Source organism: Periophthalmus magnuspinnatus, chromosome 19, assembly GCF_009829125.3.
Source record: "Periophthalmus magnuspinnatus isolate fPerMag1 chromosome 19, fPerMag1.2.pri, whole genome shotgun sequence".
Classification (NCBI taxonomy): domain Eukaryota; kingdom Metazoa; phylum Chordata; class Actinopteri; order Gobiiformes; family Gobiidae; genus Periophthalmus; species Periophthalmus magnuspinnatus.
Genome location: NC_047144.1, coordinates 25020810 through 25035246, shown reverse-complemented (window position 1 = coordinate 25035246; position 14437 = coordinate 25020810). Strand labels below are relative to the sequence as shown.

At 38.9% G+C, this 14437-nt stretch overlaps 1 protein-coding gene across 1 annotated transcript in view; it reads left to right on the top strand.

Annotated features, from left to right (window-relative positions):
- The first annotated feature begins 3851 nt into the window (after positions 1-3851).
- si:dkey-191m6.4 (rho GTPase-activating protein 22) overlaps positions 3852-14437 on the top strand; it is a 45381-nt gene continuing 34795 nt past the window's right edge. Inside the window, exon 1 of the mRNA XM_055229606.1 lies at positions 3852-3917. Within this exon, the coding sequence (XP_055085581.1) occupies positions 3875-3917 (43 nt within the window). The 5' untranslated portion in view covers positions 3852-3874. The remainder of the gene's footprint in view (positions 3918-14437) is intronic.

The window sequence follows — 14437 nt, the reverse complement described above, 5'->3', positions numbered from 1 at the left end:
AAATACTCCCATTATCACTTATTGCGATTATTCAAAAGGCCTACTCCTCGCTTTACTGTCCTGAAAATAAAATCATATTATGACCACAAAAAAAAAAATCAATGTTGTTCATATGGGATTTGTCACTATCCTTTTTCCATATCAACTCTTTATATCATCTTTCCTCTGCAATGTATGATTTTTCTTGCGAGATAGAAATTAAACTGAGGAGATTAGGTTTCTTTACGGTCTATGTGCACCATTCCTACATTGGCTCCCTGTAGCGTGACCCCTATCTCTGCTTCTGTCACCATCATTTTGGCTGTGAACGAGCTCCGCAGCCTCCCGTATCAGTGTGTAAATGTGCGGGTGCAATTGGGTGCACGGTTCGACCGCCTCTTCCTCCTCCTCCTCCTCCTTCTCCTCCTTTGGCCCTCTGCTCTCTCAGTGTAATAGGAGCAGCTGTGGTTGACATGGGGCCGCTCTGATTCAATTGCAGCGCAGGACTTAGAGCTATTATCCCGGGTACAGGAAGGGAGGAGGGCCGGGCGCACAGCTGTTCCACCAACGACAGGTCACATTCACACTGCTCCGAGAGGGGAATGCTGGATCCAAGAGGACAAGGACGCAGGATTTTGAACAAAATTGTCAAAAGGTGTGAATGCTTCAATATCCGTGAGCTTAAATGCAAGACAAACGAATCATTTCTTCCTCAAATTGACTTATCTCTATCTCTCTAATTGAAATCAACACCAGTTAAAGCAGACCTATTGTGCTTGTGTCTGTTATAATCTATGACACCTATGGATCGTTAGGTTATAAAAATTAAACTGACTTAATGAAATAAACAAATACGCTGACATTTGTGTTAAAAAACTGTGTCGTCCAATGGGAGCTGACATCGCCATAAACGTCATCACAACAAAGTGCCGTGTAGCTGTTGGCGCCCCCTATGGATAGCAGCACATCACATTAGCGAGCTGCAGATTTTTATTTTATTTTTTTCTATTTACAGTGGTCCCTCGTTTATCGCGGTGGTCACATTCTAAAAATAACCCGCAATAGGCGAAATCAGCGAAGTATCAGCTTTATTTTTCACAATTATTCTATATGTTTTAAGACTCTATAACCCCTCACCACACACTTTATACACTTTTCTCACACAGGCATTAACATTTTCTCACATTTCTCTCTTGTTCAATTACAAATGACAGTGACAGTAATGACAGTGGCTCAGTGGTTAGAGTGTAGTAGTGTAGTAGAGGCAAGACACTTCACCCACATTGCCCAGTATGAAAGTGGTGTGTGTGTGAATGATAGGTGGTGGTCGGAGGGGCCGATGGCGCAGATTGGCAGCCTCACTTCCGTCAGTCTGCCCCAGGGCAGCTGTGGCTACAGTAGTAGCTTACCATCACCAAGTGTGGAAATGAATGAATAATGACGATAGTGTAGCGCTTTGAGAGACTTTGACAGGCCTGTAAAGTGCATTACAAGTGTAAGCCATTATTATTATTATTATTAATAGTGTCTGCCATCACACTCAAATAATCGCTGTAGACCTCTCGATTAAAAACACCCAAGCTGATCATTGATAATTAGACATGACCGAATCTTCAAATTCGACTAATTGCCCAGCCCTAATTTGTAGTATGATTTTTTTAAGAAATAGTAAAAAAAAAATTATAAAGCTAAACTAAACACCAGTGGATAAAGCAGCTTTGTTTTTTTTTTTTTCTGTATTGAGCTGTCCCATGGGTGCAAAGGGGGAGGAGTCAGTCGGGGGTTGTAAGACTGACATTAAGCATAATGCAAAATACATTACAAAACTAATGATGCCATAATGAGCATATGTTATGAATCGTGCTGCTGCAGGGAAAAATTTAAGGGTTTATGATGTAAAAACAGCATATTAAATAGTCAATTTATTAAACATTTATTACATTATTAATTGCTGACACTGGTTGTTGTTGTTTTTTTTAGGTTTTTTTCCAATCCTTTGTAAGTGAAGTATAGCCTAAAACACCTTGCGGATTCTTCAAGTAAACATGACAGAGGTGGCAGTCGTTTCATAAGTGTGACATGTAGTGATTTTTTTCCCCATTCAAACAGTGCATGTGGGAATAATACACTCCTAGAATGAAATCACTCAAGCATCCACCCGTAACAGCTGATTAAAGGTGCATCAAGCTCCCCCCCGTGAAAGCCTTTTGTGTGTCACGCTGCTCTATGTGAACACGATCTATTCTAACATTTGGTTCTTTTCTGGTTTTCTGGTTGCTTGTGCCACTGGAATGCCTGGTCCATGTAATTACTACTTACTGTACCGGCAGGGATTTTCCACAACATCCTGAATCAAAAGCTGCATCATTTATAGACATTTTAGAGTAGCTGTCGTTATGGCTATAGAGGCAACACTGTGTAATATTTCAACATTCTGATCTATGTTATAATGTTTTCTCTTCACAAACATACCTGGACTTGTGTTTTGTTTCATTCACACGTTTTAATGCAAAAATCCTGTTTATGTAGTTCTTCTCTGAACCAGAAAACACTCTCTTCCACCTTGTGATATCATATGATATAGGAAGTGCTGTGTGTTTTTAATAATAATTTCAGCCCTGGATTTGCTCATCTCTACTCCATCTATCTTCTTCTGCTTATCTGGAATGGGGGCAGCAGTCTAAATAGGGACTCCCAGACTTCCCTCACCCCGACACGTCCTCCAGCTTCTCTGGACCCCCAAGATGTTCCCAGGCCAGCAGAGAGACATAATCTCTACTAATCTCTAATCTTTACTAAAAAAAAAAAAAAGGTAAAAGGTGGCAGTTAACTTGAAAACTACTATTTATAACATCATAAGGTGGAACAGAGCACTTTGGAAATGTGGACTAATAATGCAGCATTACTTAAACATGTGTGAATCAAACAAAACACAACTCCCGGTTTGTTTTTGATGATTCACAAGTGTCCATTTCATGTAACATAAGACGTATCTCTGAGTCTCAAAGTTATCCAAGAAAGATTTAATAGTGATAAAAATGTGTTTCGTGGTGATGCATTATTCTCTGCCTTTTTTTTTTAAACTTTTGAGAAAAATCTAATAACACAATAGTGAACTCGTCAACCAATGGCAGCCAAATTTACATCATGATCACAGAAATGAATGGATGAACAGCTTCAGAATGATCTTGAGCTGAATCAGAGCAAATATAAGAAAGTATACGCTCATGGACCTCTATGGAACATACCGGGACGACTGAGGGATTACACGGATATAAGGCCACATAGGAATATAAAAGAAAGTACTATTATTTAATGCTCTAAATCACATTATTATTATTATCATTGTGGTTTTGGCATCAGTATCGTGTATCAAGTCGAGCTTAAATTTTGGTATCATGACAACACACAATATTTTCGAAGCCAGGAGTGCTAATTTGCTTTCTTAAATTGGTGGAAGTGGTAGTGATTAGCAGAGTGGGAGGAGACACAACAAGACCCTCTACAGCTTAATTACTGCGAGAGGGAGTGGACACCTGCTACATGACCAACCCCCATCTTCTGGTTTTGCAGTTTTCCCAATACTGCAAAAAACCTTTGGTTGGTGCTTTCCGGGCCAAACCCACATATCCAAAAACCACTCCTCTCTGCTGCCTCCCTCCTCCTTCTCGGCGGATGTAGTAGTATGAATAATGTAGCAGGGAGGGGCACGCGTGATACACCACCACCCCCCCTACTCACGGGCTCACACAACCCCCCGAGCTGCTGCCGGCCGCACTGCAGAAGGTCAGAGCGTTGGAAAAAGAGGAGGAGGAGAAGGAGCGGAGGAGTTTAGAGACAGAGGGTGGGGTGCCTGGATGGATATCATGTTGAGAGGGAAGCGCGTGGACAAGTTATGACAGCCATGCTAAGTCCAAAGATCAGACAGACCCGCCGAGGTAAGACTCCAGTCGTGTTTGACGTCACTAATAGTTGAAATAGATGGGTAAATGTGTTATGTTAGTGGAGTAATTCAGTAAGTTGCTTCTTAAAGCACTTTCTTTTTGCTTTGGAAGTATTGCTCTCCTGATAATGTTTTGGAGTTTCAACCTTTTACTATATTTTTACAGTAACAAGTATTTCTATAATGTAGTACTTTCTTACACACATGTGAATTACCAGACAGAGTAGGCAGAGTTAGTCAAATACAAATAATAGTCATTTCAGATTTTCTTTTTATTATGTTGTGTAATTTCAGTTCATTTGAGTAATTTAGAAATATTATCAAAAACAAATGTAACTTTACCTAATGCATGTTTTTTTATTTGTACTAATCTATAGCTATATATTATTCAATAAAATATTTTGAAATGAGAAATGATACGGTGGTTAAGTGTTTTCAACCATGTGCATATACATGGTATATTTTTTGTATTTATGTCCTAGTTTGGCCTAGTTTGGCCTTGGATATTTTCATTGATAATTGAATGTGTAGGTCTGTGCTTTACTCAACATACATGCGTCATATACATGGTAACATGGGGCAGCTTTGCATACAACGTAGTAAATTGTGTGATTCCCTGTCCTCTTGTATACCGCAGTCACGTATTTCTGAATGAGTCTGGCCCACGCAGGAAACCTCCCTCCTCCATATGAACGCATTAGCATTCTACTACAGCTGGCTGACTGGGCTGTAGTGGATTCTATTAGGAGCGACTCTCGTGTCTGTATCTGCTGCTGCTGCATGGAGAGAGATGGATTAATCGTATGTCTGCGTGTGCTCTTTCCATTGGCACTAATCTCTGTTACTGCAATTATACAGAGAGATCTGATTAGGCTGAAATAAATAGGGCTTAAGAATGGAAGTGCAAAGTGGAAATGCTCAGCCCGGGGTGTGTGGAATTGGCGGAAAAGTGGATTAATATGTGCATTTATGAAAACAGCTAACAGGTTTATTGTGGATTTCTGAAAGACAACTCACAGTCCTTATGTTTTTCTCTAACGTTGATTTGTTTGATCATAATGTTAGGTAAACTTAAAATGGTTGATAATAACTCTACTATGTGCTTTATGTAACTTTTCTGATAGAGGGTGCGCCATCTGCTTGCTTAGCCTGAAATGTTTCACAGTATAGAAGGGGAAGGAGGTCCCAGGAAAGACCCAGGACACGCTGGATGGACTATGTCTCTCGGCTGGCCTGGGAATGCTTTGGGGTCCCATCGGAGGAGCTGGATGACGTGTCTGGGGTGAGGGAAGTCTGGGATTCCCTGTTTAGGCTGCTGCCCCTGCGACCTGGCCCCGGAAAAGAGAAAGAAAATGGTATAGATCCAGGGAAATTAGTGGGATTGGTTCAGCCAGTATCCTTTATCCTTGGGCCTTTTATTGGATGTAATAAAACTATTTACTGACAAATGTTGGCCTAGCATAAGCTGTTCCAAGGTGCATAAATAACACAGTGTGATCAGTTTTGTGGCAAGTTAACTGTGTTTTGCCTTTTTTAGTCTGTACACTAGTATTGATTAATATCGGGTAAAGAGATACCAAAAGCCAAAGTATTGATATCGCCATCAGGACTGAAAAAGCTGAATCAGTGACCTTCAGGATAGAGGAATTTTTTGTAGAGTTTCATATACTTCAGCCTTTTCTTTAGTAGTATAGAAAGTAATAGATTTGTGGCTGAACAAATGAGCAGTTGAACTAGAATTCACTTCAGTTTAAGTCTAAGTATTTCCAATGACTTCACACCTAAAACCATATATAATTGGCTTTAGGTGTAAAAATTGTGATCCAAAGAATGCTTGTTATACATTTGAGTTGCCCACGCTAATAAGGTAACACAGTGCAAATTGAAGAGATTATACGTGGCGCTTACATGAGAGGCATTCCCCACATAGCAGGGGTAAATTGGCACTTCTTGCTGACGGCATCACATTTGTTGCGTGGAGGATCCGGTGAATAAATGGTTATGTGAAAGATGTGGCAGGGTAGGACATAGTGAGCAGGGGGTCAGCGGGGGTTAGAGGTAGGACACTTAAATGTGATTGGTGGTGTCTTAGGGGCCATCCAGTGTACGGAATGAACGTGTATACCCCCACCTATCCAATTCTGACAGGCCAAACATATCCATTTATCTGAAACCAGGCAAGTTTCATGTAATGTGCATATTTATAAAAAAAAAAAAAAATATCCAGTGATCAAGCGAATGTCCTGAGTGTATTCATAGTCAAAAACCTGTTGCGGTGCTAGTGGGTGGTGTGCAGCAGGACGCTAGTGCTAAATGGCTAATTTGCATGAGGTCCTAGATAGCCAAGAGAGCGGGCAGGAACAGAATGATAACTTCCATTTATACATCTTACACCGGCACACTGATTTGGAAATTACTTTAATATGACATTAATTAGTATGACATTTATAATAGCATCACTAAAACGTATTCAGTATTTAACCCTGAGTACACGCTACGGTGGGTTGCAGATCACAACGTTCTATAGGTCAATAATATTTAATACAGATGGGGCAGCTAAAATTAATATTGTTGTAATACAGTGAGTTGCTATAGTGACAGAACAGAAATGATCAGGCTCAACATTTGTGAATTTACCTTTTGAATATTTCATGGCAAAGTACAATGAAATCAATAGAGAAAACTGGCTCTTTCCCGTTATCTGCGATTATGACATCATCTAGAATCTGAAAACTGACAATTCTACCATTTCAAAGCATGTTTACAAGGCAATGATATCTTTAGGTCTGGAAAATTGTCTTTTTGTGATAAATATGAAGCTGTGTCTGTGTATGACTTATGGACTTATCCCAAGCTACTAAGTGTAATAAGCTGTTATGATTACATAGTACAAGATGGTGTGTTAGGTGTGTCCTTATCATGAGTGATTTGTATGCCTAGACAGGTCTGATATGGAAGCCTAGACTAAAAAATGCAGTATCTCCCTGACAGAAGACCTTCCCCGCTTGATTAATTGCTGGTTCTACTCACACATTAACACTGTAATACTGTGAGTGCCTTTCTTCTCACTGCCTGTAGGAGCCCTAGCAGCTTTAATTGCCCACATATCAGCTGCTTCCCTCTTGCAAAGGGTCTTTTTCATGCGCGTTACCATGGTTTTGGGATCAAAGTCGTCCACAGCTAGAACCATGCTCGCCAGCCTGCCATCTGACGCTATATATGTATACGAAGAATATGTATAAGAACATGCAGAATGGCTGACAAACAACTAACGCTACCAGCACTTCAACAGATAACTTATTGCATCCAAGCTGATTATCAAAAAGGTATTGTAATGATGGTAATTTTAGAACTACAAAGACGTGTTAGCTTTAAAAAACATGGAGGAGCTATTGATCTTATTCCACCTCGCTTCTAAATGCTTTTGCCTCTCACTGCTACTCAACCACACTTTCTTTGTCGTTATGGAATCCCATTAATTACAATGGAAATATTTAAGCAAAGTATCACAGTTAGAATATGATATAATGTTTGATGATTTGTGTAAAATGTTCAATGTTCATGCCAAGTCAACAATGCACTGATTCTCTAGGAGGCTTTAAAATAGCTTTGTAGTCTGTGTAGATCTTATTTGCTGTCAAAATCAGCAGCCCCATGCAAAAAATTACAGCCCGAATAACGATGGCAGCACCCACGGCTACTTGCGAAATAAGATTAATTCCTGGAGAAATAATATGTGAATGAAAGACTCCTCGAAAACTCAAGATATAACAATTTAACAATATATAATTTATGGATGGGACAATAAACAATAATTCAATTTATCATAATGAAAAGGATGGACAATAATTGTTTGTGGGACATTTTATAGTTTATCGTGAAAATTGCCAATAGAGATAATCGCCATTATTTCACTAGAAATGTGCAGAAAAAGCCTACTTCTCCCTGATGATCTCTGGTACATCATTGTTGTGTTCACTTATAACAAAGTACTCAACTACTAGTTTAAATATGCAACCTATTCATAATATTACAATTATAATTATTCATATCCATAACATATCAATTCAATTCAATTCTTTTTATTTTTGTAACGCCCAAAATCACAACAACAGTTGTCTCGAAGGGCGTTCATGTTTTGGTTGATGGGGGAAACCGGAGTACCAGGAGGAAACGCATCCAGACACGGGGAGAAACATGCAAAACTCCACACAGAAAGGCCTGGGCGATATGTAAACTGTCAGCAACTTTAATAGTTATCGTGATACAATCGTTAATCACAATTATTTTGGCCATGATAATTGTGACATCAGATTTCAATTCTGTCCCATGCCTAGTATAATTGGAGACTTTTAATGTAAAGATTACCTGTACATTAGTGCATTAGGCCACATCACTTCTGCCCCACTGCAGGGTGTACATATGGGCCATATAACTGGCCACACCCCCAGCTTGGTAATATAAAAAAGCCCTCTCACGCTCACATGTAATGGTTAACACATTAATCAACAGTGATGGGCTAACGGGAAGTTACGCACTGATGCACCTGTAACTCTCTCCCTCTCCCTCGCTCTTTGGGATATGTCCTATGAGTCATAAATCACTGCACAACAACCAGATTAATGAAATTGAATTCCCCCAACGTGCCAGTGCGCATCTTTAAGTGTCTACGGGAGCGTGGTTTAAGCGTCAGAGTGGCTAGGCTAGCTCTGTGGACGCTAATGGACACGCACCGCTAAGATCAAAGTAAGAAGCATACGCACGCATTTCCTGCTTATGATAAATCTATGGCTCCAAATTGGATTAGGCCACATGAAAGGAACATATACAGTGCAGCGTATATGTCTGGCATCAAATGTGCATTCATGTCTCACAGCACTTGTGTTATTACTTCAGACTGCAGACCACCATTTGTTCATATTAAAACACTGGCTCCATATTTAGATACTCATGAGACAAGTCTTCTCAGTTGGTCCTATCTCAGCTAACTCATATAAGATGACAATGTTCCAAATAAAAAACAGGCTTTTTTAAGGGGTTAAGGTCCACCTTATTATAGTTTATTAACATGAGTGACGTGTGTTAAGCCTTCACCCAGTTCAGGAGGGTAGCAGGTTGAAACATCTACCTAGCACATAATCTTGTTCTGTCCCTGGACAAAACGGTATGCTCAAATTCCCTGTTCAACAACCCATTATCAATGTCAATGGTTACTGAATTATTTAGACCAAGTACCAACAAAGGTAAAATTTGGCTTTCACAGTGTTATTATATCTAAAACAGGACTTTATCAGGCCTAAAATAGGACTAAAATAGTCTAAACATGGGCGAAAATGGGACTAAACATGGGCTAAAATGGGACTAAACATGGGTTAAAATTGGACTTAACATTTGCTAAAATGGGACTAAACATTTGCTAAAATGGGACTAAACATGGGCTAAAATGGGACTAAACATGGACTAAAATGGGACTTAACATTTGCTAAAATGGGACTAAACATTTGCTAAAATGGGACTAAACATGGGCTAAAATGGGACTAAACATGGGCTAAAATGGGACTAAACATGGGCTAAAATGGGACTAAACATGGGCTAAAATGGGACTAAACATGGGCTAAAATGGGACTAAACATGGGCTAAAATGGGACTAAACATGAGCTAAAATGGGACTAAACATGAGCTAAAATGGGACTAAACATGGGCTAAAATGGGACTAAACATGGGCTAAAATGGGACTAAACATAGGCTAAAATGGGACTAAACATGGGCTAAAATGGGACTAAACATGGGTTAAAGTGGGACTAAACATGGGTTAAAATGGGACTAAACATTTGCTAAAATGGGACTAAACATGAGCTAAAATGGGACTAAACATGAGCTAAAATGGGACTAAACATGGGCTAAAATGGGACTAAACATGGGCTAAAATGGGACTAAACATGGGCTAAAATGGGACTAAACATTGGCTAAAATGGGACTAAACATGGGCTGAAATGGGACTAAACTTCTAATAAAGTAGTTCAACATAATAATTAACCCAAAAGCAGAAAAACACAGACAGCTCAAACTGCAGAGAGCTCTACATTCCACCCGACACAGTCTGTGCACCACAGTTTGAGAAACACTGTTCTACGCTGTTTTGTGTCATTGTGAGGGAGGACCAAATTTGTGGAACACCAATAGTATTGCTCACAAGACCCTTCCTTGCATCGCCTACCCAAACTGATATGTAATTCCAGTTATCCCAGAGATCTGCCATTAACAATGCCATAAAACAGAATAGTTTTGGAATGCGCTAATACACTAAGAGGCACAAGAAAATTCACTGCCAAGATATATAAAGATGTCCTGCCAACATTGGACAACGAATCCATTTTCCTGATGTACCTTTGTTCCCCGTCATTAGCCTTCTCTCCTGAACCCTTCCACAAACATGCCCAGACTGACAAAGAACAGTCCGCTACCACGAGAACATCATCCCATCTGTTATTCTTGGATATCAAGGTCTACACTCAGAATTATTCATCTCTGACCAGGAATACCGTGGCACATGGGCCAATCTACATAAATTATCAGTGGAGTATGTCATTGTGAGAACATGTGGACCACTGCCTAAAGTAGCTTCTGCCTACTGTAAAAGCATGAGCCATTATCATTCTCTATTCCAGTGAACAGCAGTAATTACGTAGACAGTAGAATATTACAGTATACAGGTTTTGCATGCAAGCTGATAGTTGCTCAACTGGCAGAAATGGATGTATTTGCACATATATCTATACACTGAAGTCATTTTGAGGGTGACAGTGGTGCAGTGGGTTAAGTGTTTGCCCTTCTATCTGGGGGAGACCAGTTCAAACTTGGATAGAGTCACTAACATTACCTACTCCAGTTCCAATAAAGCAAAGGAGTACAAACTTGCTGTCAGAAGTTAAAGTAAGAAGATATGTTTTAAAAGTCTGCTTTGTTTATTGTCAGAAAATTATTATTTTTTTGTTTTGTTTTACATACACAAAGAAAAGTTGAATCAAAAATTGTGACTAATCAATATGAGGAAAAAACTCAACTCCATGTACAGTGGTCCCTCATTTATTGCAAGTTCTAAAAATAACCAGTAATAGGCGAAATCCGTAAAGTAGTCGGCTTTATATTTTATAATTATTCTATATGTTTTGCAGCTGTAAAACCCCTCACCACACACTTTATACACTTTTCTCACAAAGGCAATAACATTTTCTTACATTTCTCTCTTGTTTAAACACTCTCAAAGTTCAAACCTTAGTATATTATATCCCTCTTCCTCGATGATCTCTTTAAATGTGTTGTTCACGTGCCTTTGCTCCAGCGGTATCCACAGAGGCGCCTCTCTGTGCAGAGAAACACTTAAGTCCAAAGCGCTTCTGAAATTTGTCGGTGCAGAACATTTCATCGACATTGTGGGTTTTCTCGGGGAGAAAACTTGCAAACATACAGCACTTCAGAGTCACACTGCGATCCAACATTTATGTAAATTTGTCTGAACACATTCTGTACTGTACAGGAGACACGGCACGGAGGAGATTGATGGACAATGGTCTACAGTCCAACAGCCAATCAGGATGCACGACACAATGCACTCTCACTGTAAAAAAAATGTCAAATTGCACACACAAAAAAAATCCTCGAAACAAGGCCACAAAAGATGAACTGCGATATAACTAGGGACAAGTGTATGTGTGTTTTGCAGTACTAATACAACCAATTCTACTACCAATTTGAGTACCAGTGTCCCTTCACCTGCTGCAACTAGAAATAAAAATATGTTGGCACAATGTTGATGAGTTTAGTAGTTTATTAATACTGAACTTTATTAAGGTTTAATAAAAAACATGTGAAAACCAAAAACAGAAAAAGGTTAGGTTTACTGTGTAGGCTATTCATCAAAACCATGTGAATCAGATATTTGTTTGGAGGAGGGTCTAGATATCTAGTGCCACATGGCCACGTTACAGCTACACCCAACCCAGGGAAGGACTGAATCACACAGAATTCTGGCAGGGTAAAAAGTGGGCAGCATTGTTGGGCAAAACAAGAACAACGCCAAAGGATCAGTTATGACTCAAGTATGAATCATCCTAGAGAACATGTTCCATCAGAGAGAGAGCAAGGGGGAGAATAAGAAATTAGCTTCTACAGATATACAAAGGAGGAAGGTCACTTCTGTCAAAGCTTTCTGCTTTAATTCATAACCCTGACAAGCAGATGAGAGGTGTTCACGCCCAATAATCATTTTCGACATGAGATCAGCAAGATGCAATGTAAAGATGCATTGTAAAGACACCTGGCCATGTCCAAAATCTGTATGTTGTGCAGAAGGACCTAGCAGTGTCTTGGCATGTTAGCCATTATTGTATTAGCAAAAGGAGGTAGGTAAAAGCAATTGTGCCTTTCTACAGACCTATGGTATATGAACTCTGCACTGATGTTCTTAAAGTTTATTTCTATTCAAATATTCTTAGTTTAAAGGCACAGCAGAGGCTAACCAGCTATGTGGTAGTTTTCAATCCAAAAAACACATTAAATACGTACAGTTTTACATTAATTTAAAATAACTTTTCAAATAAGTTTCAGAAACAGATGTTATTATATGTTAAGTGTTTGTCCCCAGCAAACACTACGTCAAGGCTAGAAATAATTTTTCATAGCCACTTGTGTTGGGGTGAGGAGCCAATCCTTGTTACATTCATAATATTCTGTGTCTGATAGTAGCTGCCCATGGAGAGTATTGCTTTTTAATGTTTTTCCAAGGTCATTGTATTTTCTGACTGATAGACACCTGAGGCTACTGTCATTATAGCTGCTTTTTTAGGTTTGCTCACTATCAATCCCCTAAACGAGCCCCTGTCTATGGGTTTTTCTTCTGATAATGATTTGTGATAAAATATAAACAGCTTAGTGTCAGTTTTATTTGCACTGCAGTTATGTCAGCATATACAACATTTAACAGCATTTGTGTGATTGCAAAATCTGCATAATTTGATTATTTCAATGTCTATTTTGTAGAGTCGAAAATGTTAATCATGTCTATCAATTTAAAACTGTACTATGTAACTTTTAGGAAGGACGGTATGCCACCTGTTTGTTTCCATGGAGATGATATTACTTTGCCAAGAAACATGTTCCATAGGCTGGCATTAAATATATCTATTTCACTTACAGGCATTTTTATATCTCTTATAAAGCATGCATTCTTATTGTGAAGGTCACCTCTCCACAGATCTGATTTAAATTAAGTTTAATGCCATACTGTAGAACATTCAAAACAAACAATAACATCTCCATAGAGACATGAATGTGACGTATCCTCCTCCAGAAAATGTACATAGTGCTTCTTTAATTGAAACTTAGCCTTGTATTGGTCCTGGTTTAGTCTATGTCAGTTTTGACTTTGAAACACTTTAAATAGTACATACAGGAATGCCATATTAAAGTGCTAATTTCACTGAGGGTCCAGTGTGAAATGTATGTGTGATTAACATGCAAATTACCCCCTCACGTATGATTTGCTTCAGTGACTTTAGAAGCAATATACTAAAACAAGATAGCCAATCTAATTAATCCGTCATTCAAGAAATTAATTATTTGTTTTGAAGCATAGTCCAACCTCCAGTACTCCTTATTTAAATATTTATAAAGAGATATTGCCAGTGAAATTACATTGCCAATGTAATGTGTGCTTAATCTTCGACCTAATTTAATGAACAAAATGAGGTGGAAGGTAATGTAAGAATGTCTTTTTAATAAGCTTGGCCAAGAGGTCACGTGGTCTTGTGGTTGGAGGTTGAATACATATCAAGACCAGGCAATTCGGATTAAATGTTAAAGTGCGTGTGACAGTTGAAGCTACTCATTTCTCTAAAACATATTTTCTGGTCTTTTCTGGTTTTATATTTTTGGTGAAGGGTATAATTTTACTTCCAAGAGGGGCCCTAGCCTCCCCTAGAATGGTCAGTGCCCCCCATGGTCTTTTTCCCCACTGTCATGGCACATCCAATATTGACTAAAAATGTTATTTAAAATGAGAGCTTTTATAAATCACTACAAGGTGCTAGCTACATTTAAACACGGTAGGGGTAGTGAGGGGTACGCTTCATTGTTAAAAGGGTCTAAATGGACTGAAGTGAGCACCCACACTGAAGGTCTTAGCACCTCTCAGCTCCTCCAACCAAAAACATCCGGTGCCGCCCCTGCTTGTTGGTTATTTTCATGTGCTGATGTTTCACATTATATAATTTATATGACATCTACAAAAAAATTATTCAAAAGGAAAACCCCAAAAAGTGCAAAAAATATTCCAGAAACATTCTAAAAAAGTTCCATGACCGACAAACAAATAACATGCATTCACCCATCTCCATTAAATGTCCTATATTATGCAACATTGACTGTCTAATGATGTTACCTCCTTAAAAATAGACCTGAAATTGAGTTTAATTTCATTCACACATGTTTGAGTGATTCTTTACTATTAGTCTGTCT